This window comes from Rhipicephalus microplus, chromosome 6 (genome assembly GCF_043290135.1).
Source record: "Rhipicephalus microplus isolate Deutch F79 chromosome 6, USDA_Rmic, whole genome shotgun sequence".
Lineage (NCBI taxonomy): Eukaryota > Metazoa > Arthropoda > Arachnida > Ixodida > Ixodidae > Rhipicephalus > Rhipicephalus microplus.
Genome location: NC_134705.1, coordinates 75,752,755 through 75,765,457, shown reverse-complemented (window position 1 = coordinate 75,765,457; position 12,703 = coordinate 75,752,755). Strand labels below are relative to the sequence as shown.

The 12,703-nt window shown below is 46.0% G+C and overlaps 1 protein-coding gene across 1 annotated transcript in view; it reads right to left on the bottom strand.

The window, feature by feature from the left end:
* Nucleotides 1–12,703, bottom strand: part of LOC119167588 (uncharacterized) — an 89,196-nt gene that overhangs the window by 57,399 nt on the left and 19,094 nt on the right. Inside the window, exon 4 of the mRNA XM_037419089.2 lies at nucleotides 1,575–1,670. Coding sequence (XP_037274986.2) covers nucleotides 1,575–1,670 — 96 coding nt within the window. The remainder of the gene's footprint in view (nucleotides 1–1,574; nucleotides 1,671–12,703) is intronic.

Below are 12,703 nucleotides of genomic sequence, written 5' to 3'. Positions count from 1 at the left end.
AAGCGATAGCTGTATCGACGTCCAGTCAGGGGAACAGCTGGGTTATTTTCTAGTGACACACATTTCGAGTGTACGTGGTTCTCTTCCTTTGCCGCGTCTGCCACGGCGCTAGCACTTCATAAGCAAAGTGAAGAGTGTCTCGGTGGCCGCCGACAAAGTACTGGTTCGTTTCGACGTCTGCTTCGTCTTGGCAAGTGTTCAGCGGCTTTGCTGTCGACTCCTTCAGACAGTTGTTTCACAAGGACACAACTTTGGCGTATAACACAGTTTGACGACACTAAGTACTGCACCTAGTTACAGTTTTACCTGCTCAACACATACTTCTTGACAAGGGTGAATTTTATAGGCCTGCTTTTGATACCGCATTGGGAGCACCTTTATCAGTCATAATGTTAGTATCACAACAGAAGCAATTTAACTCAAGGCATTACAAGCATTTCCAGCGAAACCCAAGGTCTTTCTCAGATACGTCGATGATTTCTTCTGTGTGAAAAAGAAGAAAGACGTTCAACCATTTTTAACTGCCCAAATGGCAGCAATCCTTCCATTAAATTACTGTGGAAAAATAGAAACCCGTTCTTCTTCATTTCTTGTACTCAATTGTAAAGCATGCTTCCACGGGCGTCACCTTCACTGTGTACCGAAAGCCAAGGCACTCAAGTAGATACCTCGACCGTGAGTCAGTTCATCGCGTAGGCGACAAACACTCAGCAAAGTTTAATGATTCGGTCTTTAATTGAATGAGCCATTCGCACCAGCTCCACTGCAACAAGCCTGCTCGAGAGGGTCTGTACCACTGAAAATGAGTTCACCAGCATTATACACCGCCAGAATTTTATTATAAAATAACTAAACACGCCATACATAACCAAGAGCCAAACAGTCAAGCCGTGCATAATACAGCATTTCCGCACCTGTGCGCAGTGATACCATACCTTTGAGAAGTAAGCGAAGTCCTAGCCCACTTGTTTAGAAAATGCAGTGTGCAGATGGGGCTTCTGCCAGCATGACTTGCTAAATGTGAAAGGTTATATGCCAAGGCAACATTCTCCTGGTGTGATGTGCAAGACACCATATGCCGATTGCGAATCGGCTTACATTAACGAAAATGAAAATTTCCGCAGACGTCTGAAGCTGCAGAAGAATGATGTTGCCCATGACCACAAAGTGACATATTTACGGAGAGAGCATGCCGAGAATACAAGCCAAAAGATCAGCTGGGACCGAAGTATGATAGCCTCGGAGAATAATTTGACAAGACTGAAAATGAAATCACTAATTATGCAAACAAGCACCCACACAATCAATAGAGCATCTTCTACGCCAAACCATGTGTACTCTTAAGCAATGCGTCATTCGTTCAACGCTTCAAACCTGCTATTCAGCTGTCATTTTATTGTCAACAACGAGTCCGAATTGATAGCGAAAAGACACTTTGTTTTGTCTTGAGATTACGTAGTGACCTGTTTTTTCTACATATGGACTCTAATATGAGGCATATTCTAAAGCGGTCGATAAGTCAAGTTTACAGCGAGACTTCGTCACAGTTGCTCCCGATTCTAAACATTACTTACGACACTTTTCGTGGACATCTCCATTTTCATCAACCAGACACCATTTTTCTTTTCCTGTGCAAGTTTTTTCGCCACCTCCTTCGCATGGTCTTTTAGCTGAAGAAAAGCAAATGAAGAAGCATGCATATCAGTGGAAAAGGAAGATCTTTTGGGGGGAACAGATGCGCTGTCAAACTTTACATTCTATAGTGTCGACTAGTGAAGGTAAAATAATGCGCAAGTTATTTTGTGAACAACATGAGTTACAGCATCGCACTGAGTCTTGCTTACAAAGCTGCCTGCGGCACATGAACCAATGTTTTCTTGAAGGTGACATGTAATGGCATCATTATGCGTTTTAGTGGTATCCGTGTTTTTGTAAGTAAGAAGGTAAATATCAAGTGCTGTAGAACACACACGGTTGGTTATGCAAAACATTACACCATTGAATGCAACCTGCACATAGAAATTGAAGAAATTTAGGGGACCTAGTGGCAGGAAAGGGTGAATGAAAGAAACACAAGAAGTGACACTGACGTACGCGTTGTTCATCCGTGTCACTTCTTGTGTTCGTCTCATAGGTGTCTTTTCCTCTTCTGTTAGAGCGCACCAACTAACTGAACAAAACGTTCTGCTGGAAAAGAACTTTATGCTTTGTTCTATGCCCATTTTCAGAGCGCCGCTCTTTGGCACCCGTTGCAGCGTTGAGTGGCGTCGACGTCACCAATGCTTGTCCGTCCGTGGCGTAAACAATAGACATGAAAAAGTTGCCAATGGACGTGAAAAAATGATGTGATCAAAATGATGTGATCACAGCATTGATGTGATCAATGATGTGATCAAATGATGTGATCAAATGATGTGATTTTGATGTGATCAAAAATTCTGATGTGATCAGAATTCCCATGATGCCGACACTCAAATGAAATGTTAAAACGGGTCTTCTGCAGTAAGATTCGTGCGAATGTATTTGGAAAAACAGAATTCTTAAAAAACACCCTCTCTGAGGCGCCAGTGGCCTGCTTAAGGGACTTAATAAAGTTCTTTTTCGAGCTGCCTGTTTCATGCTTATTACTTTTGTGTGTTGGCTTCCATCTGAAATTTTATTTTTGTCACTACAGACTGCGACCCTTTTATTTATTTTTATGACCCCTTTACTTCATATATCGGTTACAGCAATCCGACATTTACGGGATTTGAGATTTGTTAAAAGTGCTCTCGATAGTTTCAAATGGTCGTACTGTTTGAGATAAAAAAAAGACGTTTACAGCTTATATGTCCTACCTTAATGAGTGCTGTCAGGCTGTCACCTTGTGCGACAAGAGACGCAGCTACCGACCTGTTCTTGCAATTTCCTTTTTTCAAATGCCATACTTTATGCAAATAAATATGAAGTTGTCACCTGGCTAAGTAGAATGTCGGTAAAGTTAAGATGAAGTCACTTTGAGTTTCAGTATGTTTCGCACAATAGATAGATGGCATCCCTTTTTCTCACAATAGATAGACGGCAATCCACTGGTGCTGTCCCTGTGTCACACATGACTCTTGGACCAATGTTCCACACGAGATTGGAACGTTTGCACAATGAGCACTTGAGCGCCCGCTACAAGCCAGAATCTAGCACCTACATTAAAAAAACTTTGTTGACGCCCAGATGTTAATTATGGCTGAAACACAAGGACTACACAAAAAAGCCTAAAAAGAGACGAAATCAGCAGACTGCAGTCGAATTGAGCACATCTGCCTACTGTAAATTCTAACTCTGACACATTGCTGATACGTCACACTTGAAAAGTGGGAGTTTCTTTTTTGTATAGCCATGTCCCGTTGCCAGTACTTTCAGTATTGTTATAGGAATGCTGATTGTAATCTCATTATATCCATGACGGTTCAACAAAAATAATGAATTGGATTTTTATGTGCTGTCATGAAACAGAACGTCTATATGACATGTTTTGCCAGTAAATATATTAGCGTAACGACAAATGTCTTCCCGCAACCACATTGACTTGCTAATTGGTTACTTTCACGCATGTAGAATACATCATGTATCTGAGCTGCTCTCTGAACACATAAGTTTTCGTCAACCATTATTGTGTACGTCTGTGCCTCCCACGTACTATACAGTCTCAGTAGCTCACTCTAACCACTCTGAACTTCAGGCTAAGAGCTGTACTCCATCTGCCGTGATGACTGTCAAACCGTGGCGTTGCCAGGGGGTGGCACACTACGCCCGTGCCACCCTCCCCCTCAAACTTTTTTGCCATGGCATACGGAGTACAAATTGGCCATTGGCTTTCCGGGCCCTCATTTCAGATGAAAGAGATGCGCCCCGCGAAAAAGTAATCTGCTTACGCACCTGCTGTGAATATTTCGAACGTTCTATAACAACAAATTTGTAACTTTTGTGACATGGTTTGGAGCATAACTGACTCAAGCGAGGACTTGCTTTCATATTCGACAACACAGGCATATGAAACATGCAGGAGCTAAAAGGACGACATTTAGCGTCACAGCGGCTAATTGCGACCGGTGAGCCTCTGTATTCAGTGGTCTAAGAGCCCATATGGAAACACTGAATGCTAGTGTGGTTTATCTTGATTACCACAGAAATACCAGTGTGGTATTGTGTTGCGAATTATAGGTTGTTTCGAAGCAGCTATATGACATACATTTGCGACACTCAATCTCACACTCAAAGAGAAGCGCATGCGCGAGCACTAGACAACAGTATCCTGTATGTCCAGATGCACCCACTGGTAGAGTAACACCTTATTGCACTGCAGGTTCGTATTTCTCTATCTCACGAAAACATAATAGCTTATATTTGCATAAGACTACTGGTTGTTAAAAGTTTTCACTCCTCTTGATTACTAGGGATGTTCATCCAGACTGTTTTACTAACTGGTTGCTGTTACAAGCCAAGCAATAATATTGGCGTGCATTCGAGTATTCCATTTAAGAGTGGGCGGTACTTTACGTCTGTTGACTAACCAAACCCAAAGGTGGATGTGTAAAACGAAGACAGCAATAGCATTTTCAAAGTATCCGAAAACGTTTAGGCTCAGATATGATTGATATGTGGAGTTTAACGTCCCAAAACCACTATATGATTATGAGAGACGCCGTAGTGGAGGGCTCCGGAAATTTAGACCACCTGGGGTTCTTTAACGTGCACCCAAATCTGAGCACACGGGCCTACAACATTTCCGCCTCCATCGGAAATGCAGCCGCCGCAGCCGGGATACGAACCCGCGCCCTGCGGGTCGGCAGCCGAGTACCTTAGCCACTAGACCACCGTGGCGGGGCCGTTTAGGCTCAGACACGAGATGTCATATTCATTCCTAAGTCTACCCAGTGTGTCCACTTTTTGTTGTTGTTGTTGTTGTTGTTGTTGTTGTTGTTGTTGTTGTTGTTGTTGTTGTTGTTGTTGTTGTTGTTGTTGTTGTTGTTGTTGTTGTTGTTGTTGTTGTTGTTGTTGTTGTTGTTCAATGTGCCGCCAGTGTTCGCAGTGTGTGGGCAGACATTGTACAGCGTAGACAGCGCCTCCCAGTGTCCTGTAAGACGTCGGGTCACGCTCTCCCTTAATCACAGTGCCTTTCAGGATACTTCACGGGTGCGGCCACACTCTCCACTCTGTCAAAACACTCTCTTGTGCACTCTATTTCACTGGGACACACTATGCAGCGTTTCCAGGGCCACCCAGGGTGCTCAAGAACACCGAGCACGCTATTTTTTATATAGGAATGCACAAGATGGGGTGACAAAAACGGCATAAAAGATACGTCAGCAGTTGCTTCACTAGTCCCTCGCATGTCAATCATAGTACGAATAACCAGAGAATATAGTAAAAATGAACGTGTAGCCAAAATTTCTTTTTGTGTGAAGTTTAGAACAAAGCATGATGCATCGCTGATCCAAAAGGACACTTTGTATGCTCATTCTAATTGAGTCAGAGGAATAAAACGTCTGTAGCTTTAGGCGCCCAACCAAATGATGGGGCGTGGATGTGGAATATGATCAGTCTAGACTCAAAATATTTTTTGTAAAATAAGAATTCTCAACTATACCTAATTCATCATGAAACTTCAAAATGCCAGACATTAGTAAGATGCACCTTTAGGCAAATGTTTGAAAGAACGTGAACTTGGCATGTTGGTAACCTCATGTATCGCAGCGCCGACGTCATACGTCTGTCTTCAGACTTTTTCTGTGCATTAAACGATGAGTAAACGATTCGATTGAAGGACATTGACTCAGTAACTGAACCTGATGTAGCTACTGCACTTGTCCCAGTATGGCTTCCTGCACGCTTAAACTGTCTTAGCTTTGTGTGATGGAGCCATTGTGACCACTCCAAAGCTTGTGTTTTAGTTGAATGAAGCTTTAAATGTATGTTTCTTCTTCGAAAGTATGCAGACAGTGCGAGGACCCTTAGCCCTAGCCTAGTATGGGTTGAAAACAACAACCATTGATAAAGGCACTTCAGTAAAGAGCAACAGCATAACATTATGTAAGGTACAATATAAAGAACCTATCAAAACAATAAAGCAGATCAAATAACCGCACAAAAGAGTAACCACAAAAAATAAAAGGAGCTTCTATACACAGCCGTCAGCGATTTTAACTTGAACGCTCCGGCGTGTGGCCTCAGCTTGTTTGAACTGAGGTCAACGCCACGAAGCGTTGAATATGATATGCTTGCTGCAGTAGGGATGGATGTAGCACGCGTCGGTTTCACTAGAACATTTCAGTTTCCAGTCTGCCTGACCGGTGGGTCGAATGTACCCACTTCGCATCTCGTTTTCGCCACGCTTTGCTCGTGGCTACGTTATCCCACACCCATGGCAATCGTTGAAGCACGAAAGGTGCGTAAGCTGTCGCACGCAATGGTTCATTCTCGAGATGAGTATCAGACGACGAACGCCGGAGGCGCGAGCGATAACATAGCCACGACCGATACGTGGCGAAAACAAGATGCAAAGTGAGTGCATTCGACCCACCGGTCAGGCCGACTGTAAACTGAAATTTACTAGTGAGACCAAAGCGCGCTACATCTATCCTTAAAGAGACACTAAAGTCACTTATTCGGTCGGTGTTTATTGTTGAAATGGCGGCCCAGAAACCTCGTGGTGTTACTTTTGTGCCAAGGAAGAGCATATTTTGACATAAAATCACGTTTTAGTGGTCCACATCGGGTTAGCGCCCTTCAAGTTTTCCGCCTCAAGAAGTGGGCCGGCCTGAATGTTCCTCGTCACTGTTGCCGTGCACAACGTTGCCTGGCTTTACTGCGCTAGAAGCAGCTAACCGAAAACAGCAGGCGCACCAGCAGCACCAACGGCCATTGATCAATTTCCTGCCATTGGCTTCGAGTTTGCAGACGCTTTTCTTTCAACTGCGCCCTACTAGATGACCCCACCTGTCCTGTGTAACCACTTGATAATTGAATTTTTCAACCACTCGCGCGATTCTCAATTGTAATGTCTGCCGGTTCTTTTTTCCATGAATCAAACAGACACGAACAAACAACATTTTATTGCGTCTCTTGATGCATAAAAGGGATCTTTTTAGAGCAGTTAGATTGATTACTAGTGATTAATTGCAGGTGGTCCGCCTGATGTCATCAAAGTAATTTTGAAAATGTCCTACTGCAGCACTTGCCTTCTTGTGCATTTACCTTAATTTCTCGATAAGTAGGGCACTGTTGTTGATAATATTGTCATTTTAGATGTTGTCATACATTGAGCTTTCAATCTGACGTAAATTGTTATTCGACTTTAGTGTCCCTTTATCAACAGCAATCATATCATCTTGAACGCTTGCTGGCGTTGACCTTAGTCGAAACGAGCTGAGGCCACGCGTCGGAGCGTTCAAGCTAAAGGTGCTGACGGCTGTACATTAGTAATGAAACACATTAATTTATTCCCAGATGGAACGTGGTATAATGTCCACAGGGGAGTTAATAATATTGTAACGCGGACTGAAAGAGCGAGGAAGAAGAAGAGTTTGGACGCGCTCGAGCGATGGTGACTCGGCAGTGACGGTAGAGCGCTGACATTTTTCATTGTAAATAATTCCATCACATCCGTCACAGCTTTGGTGGAGTGGTGCTGGGTGACTTGCCATCCTGGACCCCGCAGCAGAAGTTCTTCGAAGAAGCAGACGTTTAGCTGGCCTACCCCCGGACAACATCAGCATGAACGACGACACAGCAATCCCATCGACGTCTAACGCTGCTGCATCCACCAGTGCCACCGACACGGCACAAGGTGGCCGTCGACCTCGACAACCACACTACTGGGCACCTGAGCCACGAATTTTCTCAGGTAAAACTGACGAATACGTGGACGCTTGGCTAAAACACTTCGACAGGGTGAGCCGCTACTACGAATGGGGCGCACCGGCGAAGCTCGTGAACATAATATTTTTCCTTGCCGGGACAGCCTTGCTTTGGATTGAGAACCATGAACATGTCCTCCCCACTTGGGATATATTTGTTAAGGAACTAAAGGCCTGCTTTGGGGACACGAGTTCCATGAAAAAGAAAGCTGATCAAACGCTGTCATGTAGGGCTCAGTTGCCCGGCGAGACGTGCACAACCTACATTGAAGAAGTGTTGAAGCTTTGCGGGATCGTCAACGCAAATATGTCTGACAAAGACAAAGTCGGCCATTTGTTAAAAGGCATCGCCGTAGACTTGTACAATTTTCTAATAACAAAAGAAAACTTGAACACTCCTTCGATTTTCAGGCAGCAGTGTCGCGCATTCGAGACATTGAAGACCCGAAGAGTTTTACCCAAATTTGGGTGCTTGAACAATGTTCCCACTGTCGCAAGTATGGACGTCGCCACATGCGCAGACATTTCCTTCCTTGTACGTCGGGTAGTTCGAGAAGAGCTCGTATGACTTCAAGCAGGTGGCGTTCACCACCAATGCTCGTTTGCCGCGTGCCCCGAACCACCTCCCTACTGGATGCGAGAGCGTCACGTCGAAAACCGACCACGCACGGAAACTGCAGATTTTACCCCGCAGCTTCCATTTTCCCCGATGGGTCGCGGCCACCACCGGATGTCATCATCTCGGCGTGCCACTGCTGACCTCCGACCGTCGTCAACCAGGCCTCTACCAGAAGATTACTATGCGTCATCACAAAATGTTCCTGCGGAGCACGACCCGGCTCCGCGTACTTCTATCACCTCTGCTCCTGCTAATGAGAGTCAACAAGTCCCCGTTTGCTACACATGTGGTCTCCCAGGGCATATTTTGCGCTTCTGTCCCAGACGGCCGCCTGCACCGCCACGTTTTTTTAGGTATCCGGCTCGTATGTACGAAACGCCTGTACCGCCACGTTTTTCGATGCACCCGCCTCGTATGCACGAAACCTGGACCTCTCACTCTACCGACCACCGTCCCTGACAGCAATGGCCTAACGAATTTTGCAGCGAGTCCCCGCCTCCGAGAGAAGCCTGACGCCGCCTCCGACATGGTTCCGCTGGTCACCGTCTCCGCGTCGTCTGTCACCTTCCCCGCATCAGCTGGGAAAGTGACAAACGACGAAAGAAACTTTTCGTTGAGTAGGAGGCGAAGCGCTATGCCCTGTTGGTATTTGTTCAGTTGTACTTATGATTGGTGGACAAAATTTCCGAGTTGAATTTACTGTACTGGCTCGCGCAACTTATGACATCATTTTAGGAATATACCTCCTTCATGAATGCGGCGCTACGCTTGGCTGTGGAACTGGAGAGATTCTTCTACAAAGTACGTTGCCCACTGCAATAGTTGACGATTTTCCGACTCTACCCATCGATGCTCTTTCGTTGTCTGAAGATGTGACGATCCCTGGTCGGACAGCAGTGTCTGACCCGTATGCTCTTCTCATGTCCGCTCAGGACCCTGCACTAGACTTGTGGAGCCTTATCATGCAAACGCCATCAAGAAGAATGTGCTGGTTCTACGCTCTGTCCTTACAGCCATCGACGGACATTCTTGCTTGTGGGCGCTCGACGCAGCCTCAGAGCCTGTTGTTCTACTAGCCAGATTCAAACTGGGAACGTTCGAGGAGCAGGCCACAATTGACGTCAGAATGGTGTCAGAGTCTCCAGCCATCAGTGAGACTGCGCCCAACTAATCAGCCGAGATTAAACGTATGATCAATAAGTCGTTGCCTTCTTCCGAGCAGAATGTCCTTGAGGAGGTACTTACATGCTACGCGGAAGTCTTTCATTTCGCTCAAAACAAGCGTTGTTTCATGTTGCCCGAATCTCGTATGCACCACCGCATCAACACGGGAGATGCTACACCGATACACCAGAAACCCTATCGCGTATCCCCGTCAGAGAGGCAAGTGATCGCCCATCAGGTCAACTACATGCTGCAGAAAGGCGTTATTGAAGAGTCAAGCAGTCCCTGGGCAGCTCCTGTTATATTGGTAAAAAAGAAAGACAAGTCTTGGCGATTTTGTGTAGACTACCGCCGTGTCAACGCCGTCACAAAAAAAGACGTGTTCTCCGCTACCACACATCGACAATACTGTTGATCGTCTGCCCTCGACCGCATAATTTTCGTCCGTTGACCTAAGGTCTGGATACTGGCAAATACCAAAGCATCCGTCTGACAAAGAGAACACTGCTTTTGTCACGCCTGATGGATTATTTGAATTCAACTTTATGTCGTTTGGCTTATGCAATGCCCCAGCTACCTTCGAGCCATTCATCGACTCCATCCTTCGCGGTCTCAAATGGGAGATATGTATGTGTTATCTGGATGATGTAATTATTTTTGGCAAGACATTCCACGAGCACAACCATCGGCTTAGCGTTGTTCTAGATTGCGTCAAACAAGCTGGTCTCGTTTTAAACGCAAAGAAGTGTCATTTTGGTGAGCGTCAAGCCCTTGTGCTTGGATATCTAGTCGACAGGGACGGTATACGACCAGGCCCGAACAAAATCAGTGCTGTCCGAGGCTTCAAGCAACCGACGTCTTTGAAGGATCTCCGTAGCTTCGTGGGCCTGGGTTCTTATTTTCGTCGGTTTATCAAAGACTTCGCCCAGCTTGCTCATCCCCTGACAGAGTTACTCCGCAAAAACACCACATTCCTATGGACCATTAAGTGTGAGGCTGCTTTCGAGCAGCTGAAGTAATTGCTTACTTCCGGGGCCCTCTTGCGCCATTTCGACCCGGAGGCACTCACGGAGCTGCATACACAATGCTAGTGGTATCGGTGTTGGTGCCGTGCTAGTTCAATATCACGACAGCCGGCAGCACATCGTGGCGTATGCAAGTCGTACTTTGACTAAGGCGGAGAGGAATTATACGGTCACCAAACTGGAATGTCGTGCAGTTATTTTCGCCGCCCAAAAGTTCAGACCCTATTTGTACGGTCGGCAGTTCAAGATCGTCCCAGATCATCATTCGCTTTGTTGGCTTGTCGGACTACGTGACCCAGCTGGTCGGTTGGCTCACTGGGCCTTACGGCTTCAAGAATATAATTATTCTGTGACCTACAAAAGCGGTCGATGTCACGCAGATGCCGACTGCTTATCTCGTCTTCCATCTCCGACTGTGGATGCTGATGATGATGATTTCGACAACTACCTGGCCGCAATCTCATCCAACTTCCCAAATTTGGATGTCTTCCGTCACGAGCAACAGCGTGACCCTTCGCTGAAACCAATGATTGATGTGGCTCATAGCTCTAAATGCGCCTCGCCATTCGTGATTCATGACGCCCTACTATATCGCAAGAATTACTCCAGCCATGGTTCCACACTACTCCTCGTCGTGCCAGAATGCCGGCGTCTTGCGGTATTCGAAGTCATGCACGATCACATCACGTCTGGGCACCTTGGATTTGCCCGAACGCTTCACCGTATCTGACAACCTTTTTACTGGCCTCGACTCTGCAAGACCACCAAGTACTACGTCGCAAATTGTGATGTCTACCAACGCCACAAACAACCTACCACACCATCGGCCGGCCCACTGCAGCCGCTTAAGCCACCGACATCACCATTTGAAAAAGTCGGCATAGATTTACTAGGCCCTTTCCCCAAGTCTACCACCGGCCACCTGTGGATTATTGTGTGCGTAGATTACCTGACGCGGTATACTGAAACGATGGCGATTGCTTCAGCCACATCATCTGATGTGTTATGGTTTCTTCTACACTTGATCATACTTCGTCACGGGGCCCCTCGTGTGGTGATAAGTGATCGCGGCCGACAGTTTACCGCTGCCGTTGTCGAAGAGTTGTTACGGCTTTGTGGGTGTCAGTATCGCCATTCTACGCCATACCACCCTCAGACCAACGGCCTCACTGAGCGCAACAATCGTACCATCATCAACATGCTTTCAATGTACGTCGCAGTGGATCACAAGAACTGGGATGCCGTATTACCTTTTGTTACATACGCCTTAAATACCGCGAAACACGAAGTCACAGGTTATATGCCTTTCTTTCTTCTCTATGCTCGTCATCCCAAAGTTTCCTTGACACCATACTTCCATTTTCGCCGAATGAAAACGACAGTGTCGCGCAGACATTGTGTCGCGCCGAAGAAGCTCGCCGACTTGCTCGGCTCCGAACTCTTTCCGCCCACGCTCACGCGAAAGACCGTTACGACGCAAAACACCCACCCGTGGCTTTCGCTACAGGTGATTTGGTCTGGCTGTGGACGCCTGTTCGAAAGAAGGGACCTTGCCAGAAGTTTCTTTCTAATTACTCAGGACCATTCGTCATTACTTAGTGCTTAAGTGACATCACTTAGCTGTTGCGAAAGTGACAGCTCAGAACCGGCGTTCACGCAAGACGCAAATTGTGCACATTGCCCGATTGAAGCCCTACAACAACCGATTGCTTCTACTCGCTCGGTGAGCTTCGTCTGGCCCGGAGGGAAATCTAACGCGGACTGAAAGAGCGAGGAAGAAGAAGAGTTATAGAAGAAGAGCGAAGAAGAAGAAGAGGAAGAAGAAGAGTTATAGAAAGTAAATTATTTCCGATTTTATCACTAGCAAACTGTAACTGACGTTCACCATATACTTTTTTTTATTTCATAAACAATTCTAATTATCTAAGGTTAGTGTTTCGGTAAAACGAGAGTTAGGCAGTCATGGTGATACTCGTGGCTGCGCTTAAACATGGTACATAACT